Source organism: Ylistrum balloti, unplaced genomic scaffold, assembly GCF_031769215.1.
Source record: "Ylistrum balloti isolate Yb309-2 unplaced genomic scaffold, AGI_CSIRO_Ybal_v1 Utg369672, whole genome shotgun sequence".
Classification (NCBI taxonomy): domain Eukaryota; kingdom Metazoa; phylum Mollusca; class Bivalvia; order Pectinida; family Pectinidae; genus Ylistrum; species Ylistrum balloti.
Window position 1 is genome coordinate 408,579 of NW_026781917.1, and position 15,598 is coordinate 424,176.

General features: G+C 38.7%; 1 protein-coding gene across 1 annotated transcript; it reads right to left on the reverse strand.

Annotated features, from left to right (window-relative positions):
* Positions 1-4,502: 4,502 nt before the first annotated feature.
* Positions 4,503-7,807, reverse strand: LOC132562290 (GATA zinc finger domain-containing protein 14-like). The gene is made up of 2 exons (XM_060227034.1): positions 7,707-7,807; positions 4,503-6,399 (listed from the first exon to the last, which is right to left on the reverse strand). Exons 1-2 carry the CDS (start codon positions 7,805-7,807, stop codon positions 4,503-4,505), a joined length of 1,998 nt encoding a protein of 665 aa, XP_060083017.1.
* Between the last annotated feature and the right edge of the window lie 7,791 nt (positions 7,808-15,598).

Consider the following 15,598-nt stretch of genomic DNA (forward strand, 5'->3'; position numbering starts at 1 on the left):
ACATTTGATCTTCTGCTAGGGCTAACATTAGATCTACTACTAGGGCTAACATTGGATCTACTACTAGGGCTAACATTGGATCTTCTACTAGGGCAAACATTAGATCTACTATTAGGGCTAACATTGGATTTACTACTAGGGCTAACATTGGATCTACTACAAGGGCTAACATTGGATCTTCTACTAGGGCTAACATTGGATCTTCTACTAGGGCTAACATTAGATCTACTACTAGGGCTAACATTGGATCTTCTACTAGGGCTAACATTAAATCTACTACTAGGGCTAACATTAGGGCAAACATTAGATCTACTATTAGGGCTAACATTGGATTTACTACTAGGGCTAACATCTACTACTAGGGCTAACATTAGATCTACTACTAGGGCTAACATTGGATCTTCTACTAGGGCTAACATTAAATCTACTACTAGGGCTAACATTAAATCTACTACTAGGGCTAACATTAGATCTACTACTAGGGCTAACATTGGATCTTCTACTAGGGCTAACATTAGATCTACTATTAGGGCTAACATTGGATCTTCTACTAGGGCTAGCATTAGATCTACTACTAGGGCTAACATTGGATCTTCTACTGGGGCTAACATTAGATCTACTACTATGGCTTACATTGGATCTTCTACTAGGGCTAACATTGGATCTTCTACTAGGTCTAACATTGGATTCTCTACTAGAGCTTACATTGGATCTACTATTAGGGCTAACACTGGATCTACTACAAGGGCTAACATTGGATCTAGGCTGACATTGGATCTGCTACTAGGACTTACATTAGATCTACTATTAGGGCTAACATTGGATCTACTACTAGGGCTTACATTGGATCTACTACTAGGGATAACATTGGATCTTCTACTGGGGCTAACATTGGATCTACTACTAGGGGCTAACATTGGATTTACTACTAGGGGCTAACATTGGATCTACTACCAGGGCTAACATTGGATCTTCTACTATCATTAGAACTTGGAACGTTGTTCTAAACATAGTTATTTCAATAGACTCTTGAAACAGGAATCCAACTGAATTATAAAATTCGAAATATTTTCATTGGCCATAAATGCGCACATAAAAGAAACTACTGTTATAATAATTATCTACTGCAAATCAAATCCGTGGCTTACGTTGTATCGTGTCTGTCGACTTCTCAAATTAGGCAGCAATTTGCGGCAGTGCATTGAAACTCTGGTGATGATATGATGTCATGTTCCGCGCGTGCATGGTCTTCAAATTTTCAGAAATTTAAGTCAGATATTTATTTTTACCTTTGACCTTAATTGCCTATCAGTCAGCAAGGGGTAAACAAAACTTACAGAGAAAGAGATGTACATTATATGATCAAATTTCTGTATTAATTCTTACTTAATTACCTTGTGATAAATATTAATTCGGAACATTAAATTCAAGTAAAGATGATTTATCCAATAATTATATTTGATGTTTCTCTTAATCAATTAAAAAAAAACGGTTTTCATCTTCGATGAATATTTTCGCAGATTCGTTCAGACCATTTAAGCTGATCAACGCTTTACTGGTATAGACATGTACTAACATAGTATATATAGTTCATACGAATGTAGACGGCAGTAAGTGGTTCTTATTTTCTCTCCAAAAATCTTAGATGAAAAGCTTTCCCAAATAATAATCATATTTTTCGTGTGACTGAATTTTCATGGTTTAAAAAACACTATTTCGTGGATAGACATAGCTAATCAGATCTACCTATTCTTATTTCAATAGTTTAGTTTGTGGACATATGTGACAACTACTACTGGCTGATTCTGCATGCTAATTCGCTAGTTGAAAACGATAGTGATAGTAAAAGTCTCGTCATCTTCAAATGAGTCACAATGCAATATTTTTTTTTCATTTTTAAGAAATATTGAAAAAAAAAGATTGATATATGTTCCTTACTTTATGTAAACATTTCGCCTCTTACTTGTTCTGTGTTTTTTCTTTTACTTTCACCTGTCGCCTCCTTGCTTTCTTTCTTAGGTTTCATAAATTAAGCCCGTAGTATCAATGACGAATCATCCTAGAAGGACGACATAGTTGTATGTTACATCGTCAAACAACTGAATGATCCTAGATGGACGAAACAGCTGTATGATGTAGCATCACTGACGGATCCTAGATGGACGAAACAGCTGTATGATACAGCATCACTGACGGATCCTAGATGGACGAAACAGCTGCATGATACAGCATCGCTGACGAATTATAGATGTACAAAACAGCTGTATGATACAGCATCACTGACGAATTATAGATGTACAAAACAGCTGTATGATACAGCATCACTGACGAATTATAGAAGGATAAAACAGCTGTACGATACAGCATCACTGACGGATCCTAGATGGACGAAACAGCTCTATGATACAGCATCACTGACGGACCCTAGATGGACGAAACAGCTGTATGATACAGCATCACTGACGAATTATAGAAGGACGAAACAGCTGTATGATACAGCATCACTGACGGATCCTAGATGGACGAAACAGCTGTATGATACAGCATCACTGACGGACCGTATATGGACGAAACAGCTGTATAATGTAGCATCACTGACGGACCCTAGATGGACGAAACAGCTGTATGATGTAGCATCACTGACGGACCCTAGATGGACGAAACAGCTGTATGATGTAGCATCACTGACGGATCCTAGATGGACGAAACAGCTGTATGATACAGCATCACTGACGGGTCCTAGATGGACGAAACAGCTGCATGATACAGTATCACTGACGGACCCTAGATGGACGAAACAGCTGTATGATACAGCATCACTGACGGACCCTAGAAGGACGAAACAGCTGTATGATAATTTATTTCATATCTTGTTCTACTGTCTGTTATAATTCTATTTTTTATCAAAGGCGTGTCCTTTGTACAGTATTTACATGAAACCAAGGTAACGTAGAGTTTTATTCATTCTATGAACTTCTAAACTGAATTATAGCACTAAGCTATATCCTCAAACATATATCTTACTGTTTATAATCACCAAGAGCAGGCAGGAACAGAGATGCCCACACTCCATATACAAGGATAAGATAGCTCAGGAAATTGGAAGGAAATCGTAAACTACGACTCAAACAACTGTTTCACAACTGTAATTGCTACTAAAGTTTATTTCAAGGGTAAAGTCTGACCAGATTTAACAACCTGTGGGAGCCGATATGCTTTTTGGAAACTAATGTATTTCAGGGTAGACTTTTCACCATTCCAATTAATCGCACCCAATTACCACCGCTACGGTTTGGCTTAAGGTGTATGGCTGGGATAGGGTAAAACAGCACTCGCTCAACTGATGTTATAGACATTATCTTGTATTTAACATACATGCTGCATGCTGGTCTGTTCTCTATAGCAGCGACCGACCTGGGGAGAAACCACGATGTTCCCTTTGAACGAAGTAATAACACAAGACAGATGCTATATCTACATAATATTAGTTGAAAGTCTAACTAATTGTTCATAATACACTACCCCATATAAATCCACTGCAGCCATTTTCTCTTATCCCAGGAAAATTCATTCCAAACGTCTTTTTTATAGGTATATCATACGTTCCTTGGTGGCTTTTATTAAGTCCTATGAAAGAGAGGTAAAGACTCGGTGATACAAACGGCGATAGTCTTTATCATGTGCTCAAGTGCAAGGGCCAAAACATATCCATTTACTAAAAAATAAGATGTGAATTTTTCTTTATATCATATGCCAGAGGAGGTGTCCCAGCTAATAGAGTGTGGCCTGTGAAATCTAGCTAATGACGAGTGATTGACAATATGTTACAATTAAGCAACGCTAAATGTCGAAGGTCAAAGTATTTGTGACCGGAACAAAGACATCACAAGTAGCTGATCAGAGACGGAATTTCGTTTCATGGACAAATTATATGGTAGGGTTGTGGAACATTTCGCTGTAACCTTGTGCACTCAGCACAACACACTGTTACTTGGATTTATTATAGTCCAGAGAAATAACGGTGTTTATATACTTTAAGGTTTATTCAATATAGCTAACTGTTAAATCAAACGTTTCCTTTTCTTCTAAGTCGCTTGTCGTTTCACGATCAAACAATTATTGTCTCATCATTAAGACATGCATTGCCTTCTTTTACTGCCTCGTGCTGCACCTGTTTCGTCCTGTAAAGTAATTGTCACGAATATAATTGCCCACATCACGTCCAACTTTGCCCTTGCCGCTGTCACGCCTCACTTTGTCCTTGTCGCGCACAGTGCGGTCCTTATCAGGTCCAATGTTGTTAATGTCACATCTGAAATTGTCCGTGTCATGTACGTCACGTACAGTGTACATGTAGCCACTGCCACGGTCTGTGTTGCCTTTATGACGTCTAGTTTTGCTACTATCACGCCTGTTTTGCTACGCCATGGTCTGTATAGCATTTGTGAGGTCTTGTTTAGCCACTGTCACGTTCTGTGTTGCCGTTGTGATGTCCTGTTTTGTTAAATGTCACGGTCTGTGTTGCCGTTGTGATGTCCTGTTTTGTTACTGTCAAGGTATGTGTTGCCGTTGTGATGTCCTGTTTTGTTACTGTCACGGTATGTGTTGCCATTGTGATGTCCTGTTTTGCCACTGTCACGGTCTGTGTTGCCGTTGTGATGTCCTGTTTTGTTACTGTCGCGGTATGTGTTGCTGTTGTAATGTCCTGTTTTGCCACTGTCACGGTCTGTGTTGCCGTTGTGATGTCCTGTTTTGTTACTGTCACGGTATGTGTTGCCGTTGTGATATCCTGTTTTGTTACTGTCACGGTCGGTGTTGCCGTTGTGATGTCCTGTTTTGCCACTGTCACGGTCTGTGTTGCCGTTGTGATGTCCTGTTTTGTTACTGTCACGGTATGTGTTGCCGTTGTGATGTCCTGTTTTGTTACTGTCACGGTCGGTGTTGCCGTTGTGATGTCCTGTTTTGTTACTGTCACGGTATGTGTTGCCGTTTTGATGTCCTGTTTTGTTACTGATACGGTCGGTGTTGCCGTTGTGATGTCCTGTTTTGTTACTGTCACGGTCGGTGTTGCCGTTGTGATGTCCTGTTTTGTTACTGTCACGGTCGGTGTTGCCGTTGTGATGTCCTGTTTTGTTACTGTCACGGTATGTGTTGCCGTTGTGATGTCCTGTTTTGTTACTGTCACGGTATGTGTTGCCGTTGTGATGTCCTGTTTTGTTACTGTCACGGTCGGTGTTGCCGTTGTGATGTCCTGTTTTGTTACTGTCACGGTCGGTGTTGCCGTTGTGATGTCCTGTTTTGCCACTGTCACGGTCTGTGTTGCCGTTGTGATGTCCTGTTTTGTTACTGTCACGGTATGTGTTGCCGTTGTGATGTCCTGTTTTGTTACTGTCACGGTATGTGTTGCCATTGTGATGTCCTGTTTTGTTACTGTCGCGGTATGTGTTGCTGTTGTAATGTCCTGTTTTGCCACTGTCACGGTCTGTGTTGCCGTTGTGATGTCCTGTTTTGTTACTGTCACGGTATGTGTTGCCGTTGTGATATCCTGTTTTGTTACTGTCACGGTCGGTGTTGCCGTTGTGATGTCCTGTTTTGCCACTGTCACGGTATGTGTTGCCTTTCTGACGTCTTATTTTGCCACTGTCGTGATGATCTGTGTTGCCGTTGTGATGTCCTGTTTTGTTACTGTCACGGTCGGTGTTGCCGTTGTGATGTCCTGTTTTGTTACTGTCACGGTCGGTGTTGCCGTTGTGATGTCCTGTTTTGTTACTGTCACGGTCTGTGTTGCCGTTTTGATGTCCTGTTTTGTTACTGTCACGGTCGGTGTTGCCGTTGTGATGTCCTGTTTTGTTACTGTCACGGTCGGTGTTGCCGTTGTGATGTCCTGTTTTGTTACTGTCACGGTCTGTGTTGCCGTTTTGATGTCCTGTTTTGTTACTGACACGGTCGGTGTTGCCGTTGTGATGTCCTGTTTTGTTACTGTCACGGTCGGTGTTGCCGTTGTGATGTCCTGTTTTGTTACTTTCACGGTCGGTGTTGCCGTTGTGATTTCCTGTTTTGTTACTGTCACGGTATGTGTTGCCGTTGTGATGTCCTGTTTTGTTACTGTCACGGTATGTGTTGCCGTTGTGATGTCCTGTTTTGTTACTGTCACGGTCGGTGTTGCCGTTGTGATGTCCTGTTTTGTTACTGTCACGGTCGGTGTTGCCGTTGTGATGTCCTGTTTTGCCACTGTCACGGTCTGTGTTGCCGTTGTGATGTCCTGTTTTGTTACTGTCACGGTATGTGTTGCCGTTGTGATGTCCTGTTTTGTTACTGTCACGGTCGGTGTTGCCGTTGTGATGTCCTGTTTTGTTACTGTCACGGTATGTGTTGCCGTTGTGATGTCCTGTTTTGTTACTGTCACAGTATGTGTTGCCGTTGTGATGTCCTGTTTTGTTACTGTCACGGTCTGTGTTGCCGTTGTGATGTCCTGTTTTGTTACTGTCACGGTCGGTGTTGCCGTTGTGATGTCCTGTTTTGCCACTGTCACGGTCTGTGTTGCCGTTGTGATGTCCTGTTTTGTTACTGTCACGGTATGTGTTGCCGTTGTGATGTCCTGTTTTGTTACTGTCACGGTATGTGTTGCCATTGTGATGTCCTGTTTTGTTACTGTCACGGTCTGTGTTGCCGTTGTGATGTTCTGTTTTGTTACTGTCACGGTCGTGTTGCCGTTGTGATGTCCTGTTTTGTTACTGTCACGGTCTGTGTTGCCGTTGTGATGTCCTGTTTTGTTACTGTCACGGTCTGTGTTGCCGTTGAGACGTCTTAGTTTGCCACTGTCGCGATGATCTGTGTTGGATTTCGCGAATGGAGATCTACACGTGGGAGACTATATGGCTCCTCAGCAAGGAGAGAGATGTTGTCAGGAGAAATGCAGACCGTCGTTGACATTGCAAAGACGTTTTCTGGTTTTATCGTCTGATGAAAATTCAGAAGTTATTTTTCAAGCGGAGTTCGCTTGTATTTACTGAACTTCATGCGGGAGGTCCGTCGTATTTCATCTAGATCTATTGGAGGGGTACACATGATGCATCTTGGTCTAAGCTTAAAAATCAAAACAAACAAACAATCAAAACAAAACACTAACTGAACGGAGAAAGATTGAACCATACATCTCGATCTTTCACACAGGCTTGTCCGATGTTCTACTAACTGAGCTACCGTAGAATTTCCAAGACGTGTTTACTAATACGGGTATCTGTGAGCACGAACCTTCGTTGTATGTAGAATAATCATTATTTCTGTATTACATGCACCATGGCCTTTAAAATGGCGTTACATAAGCATTGCAATGTCTGTTTACTTCAAACATGATGCGAAAAACAAACCCCGGACTAACTGTTGTTGTTACGTTTTCTTTGATTTTTTTCAACATACATTATCTTCATATCTAATAGATTTTACGATATTTTAAAACGCTTTCCATTTGAATTTTATTTCTCATAAAATTGCCGAGGAAAAAGCAAAGCTCAAGGCGATCAAGGTGTGTGGTGTTCGGCCGCTGAGAAAAGGCACGGTCTACAAGCCGGTAGTGCATATAGCCCCTGCATCGGCTATTAGCAAATACCTAATTTACAAACATAAGTCACAGATAAAAGAGGAGAAGAAATAAGTGAATAGATCATTTGTCTTATTAGATAAAGAAACGAAGCGTTTCTTCTTACCAAAGGGATGAGAGACGCTCCCACCAGGTGGCATAGTGATCGACTACGCAAGTTACTTCAGCCGTTAAACATTGTGTACGTCTGATCCAGTTCGTACGCATCTGCGCATGTGCTTTTGGAAGAGTACAAAGCTATTTTTGTAGTTTCGTAGTTTTTGATGTTCAAAAACGAACTTGCTAACCCGTTCTTATATGATTTAGAACAATAGTTTTCAACATCATGTGATGAAAGGATTTCGTTTACATTTACTGAGAGCAGGTAACGATACAATAATGAATGATTTATATTACTTAGGAAGAATTTTATGACATACGAATAGCAAATAGATTACTGGTATAATCAATTTTATTTTCGTAAAATGTTTCATCTTTTCGATGTAATAACTTACGCTAAAGTAATTTGTAATGTATTCTTAACAGGATATATGTACCATGTATCATTATTTTTTTCCGAGTCTTTCAGTACATGACATCCTACAAATACGAAGAACAAATATGTCGCGGATTTTAAACATCATGGTATTGTTTTCACACTGTTTGGACTTTTAATACCAGACAAATTTTCTTTTTAAATCGGAATTATGCCTGTAAGTAAAACTCAAATCATTACTATAGAATATCTTTGAAGTCATAGGATTTTAACGTATTATCAAATTTTTGATAAAAATTTCGCAATGGTGAATTTGCCAATAAATTGTTATTGCTACACAAACAATATTCAGAAACAGCGATTGGCGCTATTCTAATTAAACACATTATTTTCAACTGGAAAATCTCTAAAATAATTTTATCGCCAAATGAAGAAGTTTTATGTAAAAGGGTAATATTTCATATATTGGTAGTGATTCCTGTAGTATCTATATTTTGTATTGTAGTTTATATATATACATATGTACTGGTTATGTACATGTGTGTATTATTTATCATCGCGAACACATCGTTAGTGTCACGTTTTACCTGTGCGCGTAACGTTTATACATATTGGCGAGCGCGTCCCTTTGTGTTGTGTATATGTATGTACTGGTGTACGTGATTAGTGTTCACTGACCGACTGGACAAAAGACATTTGACGGACTTTGACGGAGTTGTTTGCTTGGTTGAAAGTTTCTCCTGGGTATGCGTCTTTTGTCTTTTACTATATCGGGGTACATTTGAATCCGAGCTTGCGGGTTAGACGGATGTTCAAATGTCAGGTTCCTCGGGTTTTGCCTTTATGGTAAGTTTTCTCTAACTTTATTTCTTTCTAGTTAAAGTATTTCTTCTAATATATTCTCCCTGTGAGTGATGAGTGTTTGTATGAACAATATAATTGTTGCAATATTGTTTTAACGTTAACTGAACGTTCAGGGTAATATTTGGAATCAACGATGTATATGTATTATAATTTTCGTAAATCCTATACTTTATGCATGTATAAGCGTAATGCATCTCTTGCTTGAAATATTCTGTAAATTGAATAAGAGGTTATCTTTTATTTGTAGTTCTGCTATAACTGACGATGAGGTGATATTTTGGAGTGTTTGATTATATTTTATTGTATGTTTCAGAATGTCTATGTTACATCGATCAATCGATTAAACATTGAACGAACCCAGCGGTTTTGTTTATTTGGCACAACAAAACCCGCTATATTTACAGTAACCCCACTTTTTTCAGTGCCTTCACGAATTGTTTTATTAAAAAACCATCTCATTGGGTGGAAAAAGGTAAACGTTTTAAAACTACATGTGCGAACTTTTGTTGAATGGTTCCATGCACGTAGTTTCCATCAAACAAAGGCCTGCGATGAGAAGGGCAACTCTTCCGTATTGGACTGCCTTATAAACCCAATTTTAACTTACAAATCTTCAATTGAGACTCTTTTCCTATCAGTACATACAAGCTTTTTTATACATGTTTTCAAAATCAGAAATACACTGCCAGATGTCAGGTACTTAAGCTCACCCCTGTTGTTCGTTATGTACAGAATATCCGGCACATTTTGAAATTTAAATGAATACAGAATATAGAAATGGTATGAACATTGGTCATTATGAGTTGGCTCAATCAATGAAGAATATCAATTATTGACAAATCGATAGCCGGGCAGTCACCTAATGTGTAATGGTGATCCTGGTGCTGAATGTTCATTGCCTTCTGGGAAAGTTATGGTCCTTCATCAATAAAGTTAAAGAAATTTTATATGATCCCCGCGACAACATCAGGATACTTATACCACCCTGAATCTTGCCAGAGATACTGTTGAATACCAACTTGACAGCTCATGCCTCGGGCTATCGTCGTAAGAGCGGGTTTTATGGTAACTGTGGGACCTCTGCTAGTTCTATTTGGAGAACACAAAGGAAATCGTTAGGGCGACAAGGGACCACTTAGCACCAGGGAGGAAGAAGGTTCAAACAGGCGTTAGATCACAAAAAAGATGGTCAGCGGAGAGGTCAAACATAATTGAATATATAGTTGTTCGACAAAAGGATGAACTCAGCAGCAAGGGTCAAACAAAGGGAGATAACAGGAACAGGGGGTAGGGAAAACGAATGCAGACGCTACAGAATCAGGTCAGGGGTTAAAAAGGAGAGATATTGAAGATAGTGACGGGAACAAAAAGAGAGATAACAGGTACAAAATAGGGATCAATCAAATGGTAGATAGAAGAAGCAGGAGAGATATTAAGCATACGGATGTAACAGGAATGTGAGAAAGGCCAAAGAGATATAAAAAGAAACAAGACAATGGTAAAACAATAAGATGTTAACCGGTACTGGAGCGAAGGCAAACAAAATGGACTCCGGAAACAGAAGGTGGGTCAATAAAAAAGGGACATATTATCAGAGAAAAGTCATGAATCAAACAAAATGAAGGTAACAGAATATGGGAGAGAGATAAAAAGGGGAGATATTTACAGAGAAATAACAGTTATCAAACAAATGGTAGAAAGAAGGATCGAGATACAGGAAGGGGGCCAAGAGAGAGAGAGAGAGGGGGGTTATCAAAGAGGGAATGTAACAACAGAGGTGTGGTCAATATTTACACAGAAGGGAGATAACAACAGGAGAAGGAGAGAGGTTAACAAAATGGGAGATAACAACAAGAGCAATAAATAGGTTAACAAAAAAGGGAGATAACAACAGGAGTAGTAAAGAGGTTAACATAACAGAGAGATAACAACAGGAGTAGTAAAGAGGTTAACAAAAAAGAGAGATAACAACAGGAGTAGTAAAGAGGTTAACAAAAAAGAGAGATAACAACAGGAGTAGTAAAGAGGTTAACAAAAAAGAGAGATAACAACAGGAGTAGTAAAGAGGTTAACAAAAAAGAGAGATAACAACAGGAGTAGTAAAGAGGTTAACAAAAAAGAGAGATAACAACAGGAGTAGTAAAGAGGTTAACAAAAAAGGGAGATAACAACAGGAGTAGTAAAGAGGTTAACAAAAAAGAGAGATAACAACAGGAGTAGTAAAGAGGTTAACAAAAAAGAGAGATAACAACAGGAGTAGTAAAGAGGTTAACAAAAAAGGGAGATAACAACAGGAGTAGTAAAGAGGTTAACAAAAAAGGGAGATAACAACAGGAGTAGTAAAGAGGTTAACAAAAAAGGGAGATAACAACAGGAGTAGTAAAGAGGTTAACAAAAAAGAGTGATAACAACAGGAGTAGTAAAGAGGTTAACAAAAAAAGGAGATAACAACAGGAGTAGTAAAGAGGTTAACAAAAAAGGGAGATAACAAGAGCAGTAAAGAGGTTAACAAAAAGGGAGATAACAACAGGAGTAGTAAAGAGTTTAACAAAAGGGAGATAACAACAGGAGTAGTATAGAGGTTAACAAAAAAGGGAGATAACAACAGGAGTAGTAGAGAGGTTAACAAGAAAGAGAGATAACAACAAGAGTAGTAGAGAGGTTAACAAGAAAGGGAGATAACAACAAGAGAAGGAGAGAGGCTAACAAAAAAGGATGATAACAACAGGAGTTGTAGAGAGGTTAACAAGAAAGGGAGATAACAACAAAAGTAGGATATATCCGAAAAAAGAGAGAGATAATATATAAAATGGCAGAGGGAAAATATGAAAAGGAAAAGATAACAAAATAACATAAATCTCGTTTATCAAGGGTAGAAATGTGCTCGTAACCACCATAAACGATGTAGATGTGATATATACTGTAATATGATGTAGTTATTCCTTAGGATCAGGCCTCCACAAAAGAACATGCGGTTTTGAGAGGGTAATTACCGTTTCGATATATAGGAAGTCGAGCATTCGTTTAATACCTCAATACAAGAAAGATAGGTTTGTACTTTGGTATTATACACACACACAAAGTGAAGGTCCTAAGGATTAAAGAAAAAGGAAAAGGGAAGAAACCAACTTTTCTTGATTCAATAAGAATGCGGAAATTGTATATTTTGATTAGTGAAATTCTCTCCAGGTGGGAACAAAAAACATACTGTTTTCATGTATATGAACCTAGTACGTTTCATTATACTTTATCAGGATGTCTGTTTCTTTGTATAAATATTTCCAGGTCTTAATGCGGAAAACTGTGAATTTACTACCATTGGTTGATAGAAATATTAAGGTATCTCCGAATGTATTGATACCTAATACATCTTACATTGTATACCAACACACATGTTCAATTGGTGTTATCTATCCTTATTTTCACCTGCTATATCACAAGGAATACGATAAATTAGACTTAACAACAAGGAAAAAACCAGACTATGATACTATTGTCCTTTTTCGTCTTAAATCTTAAGATTTGATGTCAAACATCTACACTGTAGGCTAAAGAATAAAATATCGGCAAAGATTCGTGTGAATAAGATGTTTATCAACCAAAGAAACTTATAAGTCATTGACCATGTTCTGTGTCATTGATACGTGAAATCGTGCTTGTGTGAGACGATGTGTTGTTATTGATGTGAGACGATGTGTTATTGATGTGAGACGATGTGTTGTTATTGATATGAGACGATTTGTGTTATCGATGTGAGACGATGTGTTGTTATTGATGTGAGACGATGTGTTGCCATTGATATGAAACGATTTGTGTTATCGATGTGAGACGATGTGTTGTTATTGATGTGAGACGATGTGTTGTTATTGATGTGAGCCGATGTGTTGTTATTGATGTGAGACTATGTGTTGATATTGGTGTGAGACGATGTGTTGTTATTTATGTGAGATTATGTGTTGTCATCGATGTGAGACGATGTGTTGATATTGTTGTGAGACGATGTGTTGTTATTATTGTGAGGCTATATGTTTTTGAGGTCAGACGATGTGTTGTTATTGATGTGAGACTATGTGTTGCTATTGATGTGAGACGATGTGTTGTTATTGATGTGAGACGATGTGTTGTTCTTGGCGTGAGACGATGTGCTGTTATTGATGTGAGACGATGTGTTGTCTATGATGTGAGACGATGTGTTGTTATTGATGTGAGACGATGTGTTGTTCTTGGCGTGAGACGATGTGCTGTTATTGATGTGAGACGATGTGTTGTCTATGATGTGAGACGATGTGTTGTTATTGATGTGAAACGACGTGTTGTCTATGATGTGAGACGATGTGTTGTTATTGATGTGAGATGATGTGTTGTTATTGATGTGAAACGATGTGTTGTCTATGAGGTGACACTATGTGTTGTTCTTGGTATGAGACGATGTGCTGTCATTGATTTTATATGATGTGTTGTTATTGATGTGAGAGGATGTGTAGTTACTAAGTTGAGACGATGTGTTGTTATTGATGTAAGACGATGTGTTGTTCTTGGCGTGAGACGATGTGTTATTGATGTGAGACGATGTGTTGTTATTGGTGTGAGAGATTTGTGTTATTGAAGTGAGAAGATGTGTTGTTATTGATGTGAGACGATGTGTTGTCTATGGTGTGAGACGATGTAATGTTATTGATGTGAGACGATATGTTGTCTATGATGTGAGACGATGTGTTCTTATTGATGTGAGAAGATGTGTTGTTATTGATGTGAGACGATGTGTTGTCTATGATATGAGACGATGTGTTGTTATTGATGTGAGACGATGTGTTGTCTATGATGTGAGACGATGTGTTGTTATTGATGTGAGATGATGTGTTGTTATTGATGTGAAACGACGTGTTGTCTATGATGTGAAACACTTTGTTGTTATTGATGTGAGACTAAGTGTTGCTATTGGCGTGAGACGGTTGGTTGTTATTGATGTGAGACGATGTGTTGTTATTGAGGTGAGATTATGTGTTGTTATTGGTGTGAGACTGTGTGTTGTTATTGATGTGAGACGATGTGTTGTTATTGGTGTGAGACTGTGTTGTCATTGATGTGAGACTATGTGTTGTTATTGGTGTGAGACGATGTGTTGTTATTGAGGTGGGACTATGTGTTGTTATTGATGTGAGGCACTGTGCTGTTATTGATATGAGACGATGTGTTGTTATTGAGGTGAGACTATGTGTTGTTATTGGTGTGAGACAGTGTTGTCATTGATGTGAGACTATGTGTTGTTATTGGTGTTAGACGATGTGTTGTTATTGATGTGAGACTATATGTTGTCTATCATGTGAGACGATGTGTTGTTATTGATGTGAGACGATGTGTTGTCTATAATGTGAGACGATGTGTTGTTATTGATGTGAGATGATGTGTTGTTATTGATGTGAAACGACGTGTTGTCTATGATGTGACACACTTTGTTGTTATTGATGTGAGACTAAGTGTTGTTATTGGCGTGAGACGGTTGGTTGTTATTGATGTGAGACGATGTGTTGTTATTGAGGTGAGATTATGTGTTGTTATTGGTGTGAGACTGTGTGTTGTTATTGATGTGAGACGATGTGTTGTTATTGAGGTGAGACTATGTGTTGTTATTGGTGTGAGACTGTGTTGTCATTGATGTGAGACTATGTGTTGTTATTGGTGTGAGACGATGTGTTGTTATTGAGGTGGGACTATGTGTTGTTATTGATGTGAGGCACTGTGCTGTTATTGATATGAGACGATGTGTTGTTATTGGTGTGAGACTGTGTTGTCATTGATGTGAGACTATGTGTTGTTATTGGTGTTAGACGATGTGTTGTTATTGATGTGAGACGATGTGTTGTTATTGATGTGAGACGATGTGTTATTTATGTGAGACGATGTGTTATTGGTGTGAGACGATGTGGTATTGATGTTTGATGATGTGTTGTTATTGATGTGAGATGATGTTTTGATATTTATGTGAGACGATGTGTTATTGGTGTTTGATGATGTGTTGTTGTTGATGTGAGACGATGTGTTGTTATTGATGTGAGACGATGTGTTGTTATTGATGTGAGACGATGTGTTATTTATGTGAGACGATGTGTTATTGGTGTTTGATGATGTGTTGTTGTTGATGTGAGACGATGTGTTGTTATTGATGTGAGACGATGTGTTGTTATTGATGTGAGACGATGTGTTGTTATTGATGTGAGACGATGTGTTGTTATTAATATGAGAAGGCGTGTTGTTATTGATTTGAAACTATGTGCAGTTATCGATGTGATACTATGTGTTGCTATTAATGTGAGACGATGTGTTGGCAATGATGTAAGACGATGTGCTATATTGGTTTGAGACGATGTGTTGTTATTGATGTGAGACGATGTGTTGGCAATGATGTAAGACGATGTGCTATATTGGTTTGAGACGATGTGTTGTTATTGATGTGAGACGATGTGTTGGCAATGATGTAAGACGATGTGCTGTATTGGTTTGAGACGATGTGTTGTTATTGATGTGAGACGATGTGTTGGCAATGATGTAAGACGATGTGCTGTATTGGTTTGAGACGATGTGTTGTTATTGATGTGAAACGATGTGTTGTCTATGATGTGAGACGATGTGTTGTCTATGATGTGAGACGATGTGTTGTT